The sequence below is a fragment of the Dendrobates tinctorius genome, unplaced genomic scaffold, assembly GCF_039654945.1.
Source record: "Dendrobates tinctorius isolate UK_male_01 unplaced genomic scaffold, ASM3965494v1 ptg000035l, whole genome shotgun sequence".
Lineage (NCBI taxonomy): Eukaryota > Metazoa > Chordata > Amphibia > Anura > Dendrobatidae > Dendrobates > Dendrobates tinctorius.
This window is the reverse complement of record NW_027361703.1, coordinates 62,668,501-62,682,213: the sequence shown is the minus strand read 5'-3', so window position 1 is coordinate 62,682,213 and position 13,713 is coordinate 62,668,501. Positions and strand designations below refer to the sequence as shown.

At 40.8% G+C, this 13,713-nt stretch overlaps 1 protein-coding gene across 3 annotated transcripts in view; it reads right to left on the bottom strand.

Annotated features, from left to right (window-relative positions):
• The window catches only part of LRRK2 (leucine rich repeat kinase 2), a 325,079-nt gene that overhangs the window by 120,069 nt on the left and 191,297 nt on the right, over positions 1 to 13,713 (bottom strand). For all 3 annotated transcript variants that reach the window (XM_073573544.1, XM_073573542.1, XM_073573543.1), the window contains exons 37-40: positions 6,817 to 6,963; positions 5,330 to 5,521; positions 2,539 to 2,685; positions 207 to 307 (exon numbers count right to left, since the gene is read on the bottom strand). In XM_073573544.1, the coding sequence (XP_073429645.1) occupies positions 207 to 307; positions 2,539 to 2,685; positions 5,330 to 5,521; positions 6,817 to 6,963 (587 nt within the window). The remainder of the gene's footprint in view (positions 1 to 206; positions 308 to 2,538; positions 2,686 to 5,329; positions 5,522 to 6,816; positions 6,964 to 13,713) is intronic.

The following is a 13,713-nucleotide window of genomic DNA, read 5'->3' as shown; positions in this document are numbered from 1 at the left end:
TCAATCAACTCTAGTAGACCCTGGGAAGTGCTGGACTAAACTCTTCTCTGGCTATGTTTTTCAAAGGGATATGTCGCCACATTTAACCAATTTACATAGCAAAGTTGAGAAAACACTTGTAGTCTATATTATTTTGACGCCATTGTTAAAAGGGTGAATAGACAAGAGGTTTATAATGATAGATTTGCCTTATTTGGGTTTCTTACCTGCCTTAAAAGCCTTGGGGAAGTATATTTGTTGAAAATTTTCACTGCTACATCTTTACCTCTATACACAGCCCTATAGACTGATCCAAAGCCACCGTCACCTGAAAGACACATTTATATTATGTAATATGAATATGTAAATCTGTGGCCTCCTTGTCCACGTGTGACTTTAGAGTCTAAACTAGCAGTAGATGGATTCTGGTGTTGATAGTTGGCAGAATCATTTGAAACAACTACAGAATCAGAAGGGAAGTTACATTGGAGGGAATACAATGCATTTTTAGCGGCTTTGTTAATACACGAAAATTAAGAATAATTTGAAATGTTATGAGATGGAGTTGGCCTATGTGATCATGACTGGTTCAGATATGCACAAATGATAAATTACCGTCTACTCAGTAACCGATAAAGATACATTTAATGTGGTGTATGCTAATAGAATTAATTTCTTAACTTCTTCAAGACCAGTTCAATTATCATTTTTGCACTTATATTTGTTGGCACTGCTTTCCAAGAGGTCTAACGGTTTTAATTTTCTGTTGCCATAGTTGTGTAAGTGCTTGTTTTTTGTAGAACAATTTGTATTTTTTAATGCCACAACTTAATCCTTAATTGGTAACTCTTCCATTCAGTATTGATTATGGAAGTATCAAATTGATAAGTTTTTAAAAGTTTTACTACTTAATAAAAAATAAAAAAAAATACAAGAATAAGAGAGATGGACAGAGTTAAAGCATACCAAGGCTGGGAAAATCACATTGCGTGTTGTATTATTATAATATAATGATGAGATGTATTATGCATGATCACTACATAAGTGTCTGCAAGAGTATAAAAGAGGGTGTTGGTGACATTTCAGAAGCTCAATATTATTCCATTCTGATATTAACGCAATTTAGCTATGAACACAAATCCTTAGATTTCTGCAATCTCAAAATTTTTCGCTTCAAAGCTTTCATTGTAAGCATACACCTAAAAATGCTCAAGATGGAAAGGAGACAAAATTGGAAGCATCCAAAATGCCTTAGGCATGATACCAACCTAATGCATTATGGTGAGGTTCGAAATTAATTAGATTCTGGGACAGGATTTTGGCTATACTTAATCTTGATTTCAATAGTGCTTTCTAATTGAATATGTATTATGGGAAATATTGAAGAGACACAATGTAGCACTGAGATATCAAAAGGCATACATGTTTCTTGAGCGCTAATCTTGCAACACTGGATGATAGAGACATGTCCCACTATAGGAAATTTGTCAATAAAATTAGTAGAAACAATTAAAAAGATAAGTAAAACTCAAGTAGGTATAGCCACATGAATCCAAAAAAGTCCCTATCTGAGCCAATGCGTCGATAGGACCAGCCAACAATACCATTCACTGAACCAAAAATAAGAAATACCGCTGGGACAGAATTTGTCCAATGTACACAATCACCACTTTAGAGCATTAAAGGGAAAGTACTAGACACTAAAAAAAAAAATAAAAATTTAGAACATCTCCCTCTGTTATACATCTACGAGCATTACACTGGAATGACAGAGTGGGGTGTTCTAGTTCTATCTTTTTTGGATCTAGGTCATCCCCATGCACTATCTACGGACATGCTTACACTGGAGATATTCTCAGTTTTGTTTTTGTTCCACATGACAGTGCGGTGTTTTTTCTTATTTTTAGAAACAATTCAAGGCAACAGTGTTTCACCAGGAGGAAGATCGTTAATGGAAATTTTTCTTTACCAGGATCTGCTTTGGTTGGTGTGCCCATTTACATCTGTAGCTCAAATTGACTCTACTATTGTTGTTGGACACACCAAGAAAAAGGAGAGCCCTCAACCCCCTCATTAATTCAGTGCTATCCTATCAAAAATGAAACAAAAACAAGCATTATAGCAAGCAGGTTAAACTTACATTTTTGTTCACAGCTTGGAAGACATGGATTTTCCCCCCATGTACTGTAGGGCTAGGTGATGTCAGGTTGTATCTAAAAAAACTTAATGGTTTGGCGAAAATCCATGACGAGTCATGTCTACAATTAGCATGTTCCTGCCAGACTTAGAAGGTTTACACTCCAAGGTGCATCTGTGCCCAAGTAATTAAACTTATAGGGTTATTGGCTTTCTCTGTTCTTATTTTAAACAGAATTTCTATTGTACCAGTTTGTGCCTCAGAGCTGTTCTTCCTACTACATACATACATAACAGTTTTCAGCAATCATACTTAGCACATAAAATGACCACATACATAAAAATGAACACAGTTTGTGTTATGATTCTTCAAGCTAGGACAGAAAGTTGAAGATAATTATTATTCTGCACTAAAATACATACCCAGTAAGTACTCAGGAGACTGATCAAATTCTAGCTCCTCGTTATTTAGCATGATATTTCTTGGCAAATCAGCTAGAACAATATCAGGAGCAATTTGTGAGATTGGAATTGTAAATCTTGGATCTTCTGGATTGACTAACAAGTCACCTGTAGATAAGAGAAACTTACTATACTTTCAAAACATCTGAAGAAACTGCACTTTAGTAATTATCCATGCAAATAGCACCATGACCTCCAAAATTCTTAACATAACACTATGGAAAGTAAAGCATTGGAACAATCACAAAAGATTAGTAGGGCAAATTTATCAATACTGTGTGTGCAAACAACTAAAATACTAAATCACTAAGAGAAAAGAAATAGAAATTTAGAGGTAATATCATCCATAAGCAGAAATGAGCTATGCTGCTTAATATGAATTAATCTGCTCTATCAGGGGATTTAGCAGCAATGCACTGGTATCAATCCTATGTATGGATAACATGCAGGACAGATGTGGCCTGAAAGCATCTTCCAAATATTTATTTTCTCTATACAAATAATGGTATAAATCTAAGTGTCTAAGTCCCAAAAAGGTTCTGTCTGAAATTCCCCGGCAGCATTGAACAGTCACTGTCCGGTAACACAACATTTCACTGGCTGTGATGCATTTCGGAGCTCGCATCTCCTTTATCAGGGATAATTAATTTTTGAGTTAAAGTCTAAGGCTGGGTTCACATTGCGTTTGTGGGCAGTGGTTAATGCATCCGTTACATAGCGGCATTAACGCTATGTAACGGAAACGTTATCGCACCCATAGACTTCAATAGACGAGCGCATCGCCAACGCATGTCATTATCGGCATGCGTTCGCGATGTTCCGTCATTCTGTGACAGACCCTCGGATGCGGTCTGCAGCGTTCGGGGGTCCATCACCGCTAGCGCAGATAGGGAAGCTGCACTAGCATGATCGGTAAACGCGACAATATGACAGTAGTTTTAATGCAGTCCATCAACGCTATGCGTTGAACGGACTGCATTAACGCAATGTGAACCTGGCCTAATTCTGTATGCTTTATTATAAGACTGTCTAGTCTAAAGTTTACATTACCGATTAGTTGGCTTACTTTGTGGCAGAAATTTGAGCCAAAATTTTGGTGCAATTTTGTGCTCATGACATTGCATATTAGACCAGGCCCTTTTACAGCAAGCCTTCGTCTCCTTTCCAGACAAAGGGTTCACAACTCATATATATGGTGCAAGACTAATTTTTGCTTTTTGGGGGCGAGGGGGAAAAAATTGTACACGAATTCTGATACAATTAGATTGATGAATATACTATCTATAAGAAAAATGGAGCAGATACAACAAGCAACCCTAGAAAGGTCAAGAAAAGGAATTTTCTATGTAGCGGACAACATGACGGTTGTGGAATGCCATCACAATGGATGTAGAAAACGTTAATGTAAGGTTTAAATTTCAGTGCCAGGTCTAAAGATTCCCCCTATGCATATTTTGTTTGCAGAGAGATTGTGGCATGTGGTTGGGGGTGAGCCCACCTCAAAGCCACGACATGTCAGTGCCCGTAATAGGCGCAAGAAGATTCGCGATCCGCCCGCGCCTATTAACTAGTTAAATCCCGCTGTCAAATGCTGACAGCGGGCATTTAACTAGTACTTACGGCACCCGGCCGGAAATGAGTGCATCGCCGACCCCGTCACGTGATCGGGGGTCAGCGACACGTTGCCTTGACAACCAGAGGTCTCATAGAGACCTCTATGGTTGTTGCCAGCACATTGTTATGAGCACCACCCGGTGGTCGGCGCTCATAGCAATGCAGTAAATATGCTACATATACTCGATCTGAGCATCGCCTATATGTAGCAGAGCCGATCAAGCATGGCATGCTTCTAGCCTCCTATGGAGGCTATTGAAGCATGCCAATAGTTAAAAAAAAAAAAAAAAGTGTTTAAAAATTAAAAAAAATTAAAGTTTAAATCACCCCCCTTTCGCCCCATTCAAAATAAAACAATAAAAAAAAAATAAAACCTACACATATTTGGTATCGCCACGTTCAGAATCGCCCAGTCTGTCAATAAAAAAAATCAAAATGCCAGAATAACGTTTTTTGGTCACCACGACATTGCATTAAAATGCAATAACGGGCGTTCAAAAGAACGTATTGGCAAAAAAATGGTATCATTACAAACATCACCTCAGCACGCAAAAAATAGGCCCTGGCCCGACCTGAGATCAAGAAAAATGGCAATTTTTTTTTTTTTTTTTAGCAAACATTTGAATTTGTTTCCACCACTTAGATAAAACAGAACCTAGAATTGTTTGGTGTCTGTGATCTCGTAAAGACCTGGAGAATCATAATGGCAGGTCCGTTTTATCATTTAGTGAACCTATCAAAAAAGCCAAAACAAAAAACAAGTGTGGGATTGCACTTTTTTTGCAATTTCACCGCACTTGGAATTTTTTCACGTTTTGTAGTACCCGACATGGTAAAACCAATGGTGTCGTTCAAAAGTACAATTCGTCCCGCAAAAAATAAGCCCTCACATGGCCACATTGACGGAAAAATAAAAAAGTTATGGCTCTGGAAAGAAGGGGAGAGAAAAATGAAAAATTGAAAACCGCTCCGGGAGTTAAGGGGTTAATACTATCAGGTTGCAAGACATATTGGCATGAACTATTTATTTGAAATATCAAAAATTGTCTACCAGGTGAAATATTAGGCAATCAAACACTTACTGCTTACAAAAATGGGCAAACAGCTACCGTTTATTAGACTTATGTGTAAAGCTTACCTTCTTCAGCTTTTACCAGCAAATCAGATAATAGAATTTTTTTGTGCTCTTGACCGTCATCAAAACTGTACAGCACCCACTTTTTTAACAATGTTTCTCCTTCACCAGAAATATCAGTTTCCAACAAACCGGGAAACCATTCCTCCATTAGTGAATCAATATGATCCACAACCTGTCCCAGCAGAATGCAACCTAAGTGAAACATTATAATTAGTAATAATTTTCATCTGTTGAAAAAGTGTTTGAAAGTGATGAAAAAAAACAAGTGACATGGCTTCCAATTATAACACTAGCCATGATACTCTCACGGTACCTAATGTTCAGTGAATCCAAATGTTTACCGGCGAACCTAACTGAATGGGGGTCCGTCTGGTTCCAGTATTTTTTACAGCAAGAATACAAATGCAGCCTCTGCTATTTTTACAGCCAAAAATACAGGAATATTGGCTGCAGTTCATATGTGAACAGACTATTACTAATTCAACATTTAACTGTGAACATTTATCTTAAGGTACTGTCACACTTAGCGATGTACCAGCGATCCCGACCAGCGATATGACGCGGTCAGGATCGCTGGTACATCGCTAAGTGGTCGCTAGTGAGCTGCCACACAGGCAGATCTCACCAGCGACATCGCTGGGGACGGGGGTCGCTACTTACCTGTCACACTAGGCGATCCTACGTCCTCCCGCCCGGCTCCACGCTCGTTGCTTGTCTCTCCACAGGAAGCGCCGCAGGAAGCCGACGACGAGAAACAGTCCTGGACGTTCTCGTGTGATCAGCGATAACCAGTGGGGGAGCGGGTCGTAGGTAAGTATCAGACATAGCGATATCGCTAGCAATGTCGCTATAACGTAACAAGTTATAGCGATATTGCTAGCGATATCGCTTAGTGTGACAGTACCTTTACATGTCCTACATTTACTCTCCAAGGGTGGCTTCCGATCAAAGGTTACGACGCGTTACTCGAATTACTGGCTTAGACCTGGAGTAATGTCTAAAGGTCCCGTCTCACATAGCGAGATCGCTAACGCGTCACTGATTTTGGGACGCAACAGCGATCTCGCTACATGTGACACGCAACAGCGACCGGCCTCCCCCACTGGATATCGTTGATCGTGCAGGAATGACATGGGCCATTTTTTCGTCGTTGGCGTACCGCTGGCCAGCATGCATCGCTGTGGTTTATCGCTGGATCATTGCTGCGTCGCTGAAGAGATCTGCCTGTTTGGCAGCTTACTAGTGATCATTTAGCGATCCCTACCAGGTCGTATCGTTGTTGGGATCGCTGGTGCGTCGCTAAGTAAAACCGGACCCCAAGCCAGTAATTAGAGTAACCTGCTGTAAACTTTGTGCTTCTAATTAGTGATAGCCTTTGAATTGTATGCATACGATTCAATGTTAAATGTTTTGGTTAACCATGAAGTCTGCCTGTTGATGCATGCAAAGTGTGTAAATAACAACAACAACAAAAATATATAATTTACCTTTTCTACAAGATGGAACAGTAATTTTCAAAAAACTATTTGGGCTATCGTATAGGCTTGTAGATTCCACCAAACAGTATGCTTCAGGAGACCAATTTAGGTAGATACCTTGTCTCCAGTACATCCTGTTAGGGCGCTGGACTCTTTCTGATTTTATATGTGAAGAAAATAAAAACAAAAACTTTTAGGCCAATGAAAATTTCACATTTACTTCCCTATTTCTTTTAGAAATGTTCAAGTTCACATAATCACTAGGTCTGTTTAGTCTTTAAAGACAACCTGTAACTGGATTTTTTCAAATTGAGTACCTCCTACAATTATAGCTGTTCCACTGATTCTGAAACTGTTTTTCTTTTTCTTCTGTGCTCCTCCATTCCAAAGTTATGCCCCATGATAGTAATAGTGCAAATTTTCCCATCAACCAACTGGGAGTAAACCACAGAACTTTTATGTGGGTGTGGCTGTGTTTTGATTGGCCGGCGACAAGGGGGGAAAAAGCAAATGCCCACAGAGAAGTTCTGTGGTATATGCAGGAATAACGAAAAGCATAAACGTCTGTCAGTCACCTTAGCAGGGGAAAAGTTACAGCCGCCGCTCACTATGTACTGATCAGTTCCTGAAGCCAAGCTGGCACGCCTCTACAACTGAGGTACGGAGGCTGTCGGGAGGAATAAAGTCAAGTTCTGTCCAGAAGCTGGGCTTTCAGTGTGATGGCTGCGCGGTGTTACAACACTATTAACCCCATATCTGCAGGTTAATACGGTAGTGTTTTGGGACAATACAGGTTCCATTTAACATCATGGTGAGAGCCGCACTTTAAAGAATTTGTCCACTAGTTGGAGAACTTGCGTTCCCGGGGCTCTCGTGCGGTTATGCCAACACATGATCCAGGTGTCCAAATAGTGCTGGCATCACTGTCTCCGCCGTCAGACAAACTGAATATCAAGAAGAAGTCAGGACTGCAACTGCTCTCTCACTTCCTCTTGATGTTCGATTTATCGGATGTCGGAGACTGTGACTCCAGCGATGATTGGACTCCAGGCTCACGTATCATAACAGCAGCACAAGAGCCCCTGGAACTCTCAGTGCAGACACCACTGGAACGGCGCTGGCACGTGAGGTGAGTATAAGATTTTTTATTTTATTGGCGACAAACATTTAGATCAAGAAGACGTTGTCCTAACAGTGCACAACCCATTTAAACTACTTGGAATATATCATTCATTTCTTTCAACTGATTTGATTACTAGGGTTACTGCTCCTTTACACATTTTTTAACCCTTAACTACCACTGTTCTGGAGAGAATAAATGGAGAGGGATGAGGAACTGTGCCTATTGTATTCACAGCAGATGAAGGCCATGTTATTCAGCCATCATTTGCCTTTAACCACTACACCCACAGCTGTTTACTGTGAAATGCTGCTGTCATTCTCTGACAACAGCATTAACAGTTTATGTCCTGGGGGATGCACTGTTCTAACCCTTCATCAACCCCCATGAGGTGCCATAACAACCAGGGGTCTGCTCAAGGCTTCTGGCTGATGGTTATAGGAGACCATGATTTGTGTTATACACTACAATATTGTGGTATAGCTCTATATAATACGAGAGACCGAATGATTGCAGGGTTTAAGTCCCCTAAGGGGACAAACAAATCTAAAATTTAAAGGTTTTAAAAGACATAAAAAACACACCAATTCAAATCACCCCTCTTTTTCCCATATAAAATAAAAAGATTTTAAAAAGTCAGAGCTACCAAAATATAAAATTAATTAACTCGCCTGGTAAATGCTGCAAATAGGGGGAAAAAAAACTGGAACGTCAGAATTGCGGAATTTTTTGGCCGCCTCAAAAAATGTATCAACAAGCAATCAAAACATTGTATACATTCCAACACAGTATCAATAAAACATCAGGTCACCCTGCAGAATAAAAGCCTTTACACAGCTAAATCAACCACAAAATGACTACATAATTTGTTTAACCGCTTCGAGACCGCCCACTGTACATAAACGTCAGAGCTAGCTGGGCTCTGTGCAGCACCGACGTTTATGAGCGGTCGGTGGTCTCACAGCACTGGGGACCTCCAGGGTCCTGCAAGCGCTGCGATTAATGTGCAGAGTGGTAGCTCTGGATTTATATGTGGACTAGATCAGAGAACAGAGAGCGAGAAAGAAAGCAGGGAAAGCGAGAACAGAGAGAAAGAAAGAACAGAGAGGGAGAGAGAAAGAAAGAGTGGAAAGAAAGGACAGAAAGAAAGAAAAAGAAAGGGGAAAGAAAGAACAGAGAAAGAAAGAAAGAACAGAGAGATAAAGAGAAAGAGAGAAAGAAAGAAACAAGGAAAAGAAATAAAGAACAGAGAGAAAGAAAGAAAGAGGGGAAAGAAAAATACAGAGAAAGAAAGAACAGAGAGAGAAAGAGGGGAAAGAAAGAGAAGGGGAAAGAAAGAACAGAGAGAGAGAAAGAAAGATTAGAGAAAGAAAGATTAGAGAAAGAAAGCGAAAGAAAGAACAGAGCGAAAGAAAGAACAGAGAGAAAGATAAAGAAAGAACAGAGAGAGAAAGAAAGAAAGAGGGGAAAGAACAGAGAGAGAGAAAGAAAGAACAGAGAAAGAAAGAGGGGAAAGAAAGAACAGAGAGAGAGAAAGAAAGAACAGAGAGAAAGAAAGAGGGGAAAGAAAGAGAACAGAGTGAAAGAAACAGAGAGAAGGAGAGGAAAGGAGAGAGAGAGAGGAAAAAAAAAGATTAGAGAGCGAGAGAAAGAAAGAACGAACAGAGGGGAAAGAACAGATAGGGAGAGAAAGAGGGGAAAGAAAAATACAGAGAAAGAAAAAACAGAGAGAGAGAAAGAGGGGAAAGAAAGAGAGCAGAGAGAAAGACAGGGGAAAGAAAGATTAGAGAAAGAAAGATTAGAGAAAGAAAGCAAAAGAAAGAACAGAGCGAAAGAAAGAACAGAGCGAAAGAAAGAACAGAGAGAGAAAAAGAGGGGAAAGAAAGAACAAAGAGAGAAAGAAAGAGTGGACAGAAAAAAAGAACAGAGAGAGAAAGAAAGAAAGATGGGAAAGAAAGAAGAGAAAGAAAGAAAGAACAGAGAGAGAGAAAGAAAGAACAGAGAGAAAGAAAGAGGGGAAAGAAAGAAAAAGAGAACAGAGCGAAAGAAACAGAGAGAAAGAGAGGAAAGGAGAGAGAGAAAAAAAAGAAAGATTAGAGAGCGAGAGAAAGAAAGAAAGAACAGAGGGGAAAGAACAGAGAGGGAGAGAAAGAAAGAGGGGAAAGAAATAAAGAACAGAGAGAGAAAGAAAGAGAGAAAGAAAGAAAGAAAGATGGGAAAGAGAGAGAAAGAAAGAACAGAGAAAGAAAGAGGGGAAAGAAAGAAAGAGAGAACAGAGCGAAAGAAACAGAGAGAAAGAACAGAGAGAGAAAAAAAAGAAAGATTAGAGAGCGAGACAAAGAAAGAAAGAACAGAGAGAGAGAAAGAAACAAACAGAGAAAGAAAGATTCTATGAAGATACTATAGCAGCCTAGCTCCCATTGTAATGCCCACCTGAGCCTCCCGGTGGAGGACATATCATGATCCTCTCACATGGCCGGCATCCCCGATTCCAAGGCAATCCCGCTGTCAGAGGAGGACACGGCGATGGATCCGAAGCATTCCCTGAAGTGCCTCCATGGTTCCGTCATAATCTCCTCCCGAATCTACCTCATTTCCGATCATTTTCTAGCACGTCACTCCTGGTGGAACGTCACGAGCGAATTTTAAAGTGCACCTCGGGGTTCCGCCGTGTACTCCTGTGTCCGCAGGAAAAGTAAGCTCTCGGCCGGGACAGACTCTCTCAAAATCGGGACTGTCCCGCTGAATCCGGGACGGTTGGGAGGTATGAATGCTCCCCACCATACACCTTGTACACGCATTGCTCCGCATACCTCATACACACACGGTTTTGCTTTGTATGCCTCGTACACACAGCTCCGTTTCGAACACCTCGCACACACACGGCTCCACTCAGTAAACCTCATACACATGCGGCCACGCTCTGTACACACATGGCTCCACTCCGTAAACCTTGTACACTTGCGGCTTTGCTCCATACACCTCGTAAACACACGGCTCAGCTCCATACACTTTGTACACACAGGGCTCCATTCCATACACCTTGTACACACACTGCTCCGCTCCGTACACCTCATACACACGTGGCTCCGCTCCGTATACCTCGTACACACATGGCTCAGCTCCATACACACGTGGCTCCGCTCCGTACACCCCGTACACACACGGCTCCACTCTGCATACCCCATACACACAAAGCTCTGCTACATCTACCCTGCAAACCCCTCCTGACCTCACACATAAACTTCCCCTCACCAGCATCATGACAACCAGCACAGCAGAGTCCTGCACACACACCGAGCCCCTGAACATGTGACCCTGACTCCTCCCGTCCTGTGACCTCATCACAGGTCCTGTGCAGACAGAAGCAACAGTCTAGCAAGTCATCGCAGGCTGTGGGGGGCGCTGCGGGGGGGGGGGATGGTTTCTGGCAGGGTGAGGATGGGTCGGTGCATGGGGGGCGTGCGGTTATCTCCCTGGAGTGCTGGACAAATAGAGTCCCGCTCGGGACAGCGGGAAAGGCAGTCAAAAACGGGACTGTCCCGCCATATCCGGGACGCTTGGGAGCTATGCATATGTACTGAATTGTATGAGACCAGTGATCAGAGAAGTAAAAATTGAAGTCCTATACCGGGACTAAGTAAAAGAAAGTCTAAAACAAAAGTTTAAAAAATGTTTTAAAACTAGAAGAAAAAAAAATAAAAAAAATCACAAAATAAATAAAAAAAAAGAAAAAAATATTAAAACACACACACACACACACACACACACACACACACACACACACACACATACATACACACACACACACAGTTAGGTCCACATATATTTGGACAGAGACAACACTTTTTCTAAGTTTGGTTCTAGACATTACCACAATGAATTTTAAACAAAACAATTCAGATGCAGTTGAAGTTCAGACTTTCAGCTTTCATTTGAGGGTATCCACATTAAAATTGGATGAAGGGTTTAGGGGTTTCAGCTCCTTAACATGTGCCACCCTGTTTTTAAAGGGACCAAAAGTAATTGGACAGATTAAATAATTGTAAATAAAATGTTCATTTCTAGTACTTGGTTGAAAACCCTTTGTTGACAATGAGTGCCTGAAGTCTTGAACTCATGGACATCACCAGACACTGTGTTTCCTCCTGTTTGATGCTCTGCCAGGCCTTCACGGTGGTGGTTTTCAGTTGCTGTTTGTTTGTGGGCCTTTCTGTCTGAAGTTTAGTCTTTAACAAGTGAAAAGCAAGCTCAATTAGGTTGAGATCAGGTGACTGACTTGGCCATTCAAGAATATTCCACTTCTTTGCTTTAATAAACTCCTGGGTTGCTTTGGCTTTATGCTTTGGGTCGTTGTCCATCTGTAGTATGAAACGACAACCAATCAGTTTGGCTGCATTTGTTTGGATCTGAGCACACAGTATGGCTGCGAATACCTCAGAATTCATTCGGCTGCTTCTGTTCTGTGTCACATCATCAATAAACACTAGTGACCCAGTGCCACTGGCAGCCATGCATGCCCAAGCCATCACACTGCCTCCACCGTGTTTTACAGATGATGTGGTATGCTTTGGATCATGAGCTGTACCACGCCTTCGTCATATTTGTTTCATCTGTCCAAAGAATGTTCTTCCAGAATTGTGCTGGCTTTTTTAGATGTTTTTTTTAGCAAAGTCCAGTCTAGCCTTTTGATTCTTGATGCTTATGAGTGGCTTGCACCGTGCAGTGAACCCTCTGTATTTACTTTCATGCAGTCTTCTCTTTATGGTAGATTTGGATATTGATACGCCTACCTGCTGGAGAGTGTTGTTCACTTGGTTGGCTGTTGTGAAGGGCTTTCTCTTCACCATGGAGATTATTCTGCGATCATCCACCACTGTTATCTTCCGTGGGCGCCCAGGTCTTTTTGCATTGAGGAGTTCACCAGTGCTTTCTTTCTTTCTCAGGATGTACCAAACTGTAGATTTTGCCACTCCTAATGTTGTAGCAAATTCTCGGATGGGTTTTTTCAGCTTAAGGATGGCTTGTTTCACCTGCATGAAGAGCTCCTTTGACCGCATATTTCCTTCACAGCAAAACCTTCCAAATGCAAGCACCACACCTCAAATCAACTACAGGTCTTTTATCTGCTTGAGAATGACATAATGAAGGGATTGCCCACACCTGTCCATGAAATAGCCTTTGGAGTCAATTGTCCAATTACTTTTGGTCCCTTTAAAAACAGGGTGGCACATGCTAAGGAGCTGAAACTCCTAAACCCTTCATCCAATTTTAATGTGGATACCCTCAAATGAAAGCTGAAAGTCTGAACTTCAACTGTATCTGAATTGTTTTGTTTAAAAATCATTGTGGTAATGTCTACAACCAAAATTAGAAAAATGTTGTCTCTGTCCAACTATATATGGACCTAACTGTATATATGAGATATATATATATATATATATATATATATATATATATATATATATATATATATATATATATCTATACACACACATACACACACACATACAAAAAAGAACACATATTTGGTATCGCCATGTCCGGATCGAGCCGAACTATAAAACGGTCACTGTTGTTTACTCCTTCAGTGCACAGTGTAGAAAAAAAAACCGGCGCAAACACCTTTGCTTTTTCATCATGCCGCCTAACAAAAAGTAGAATAAAACACGATCAAAAAGTCAAATTGAAATAAAAATGGTAGCTATGAAAAAGACATCTTGTCCTGCAAAAAACAAGCTGCCATATAGCTACAACAACATAAAAATAAAAAAGTTATAGCTCTC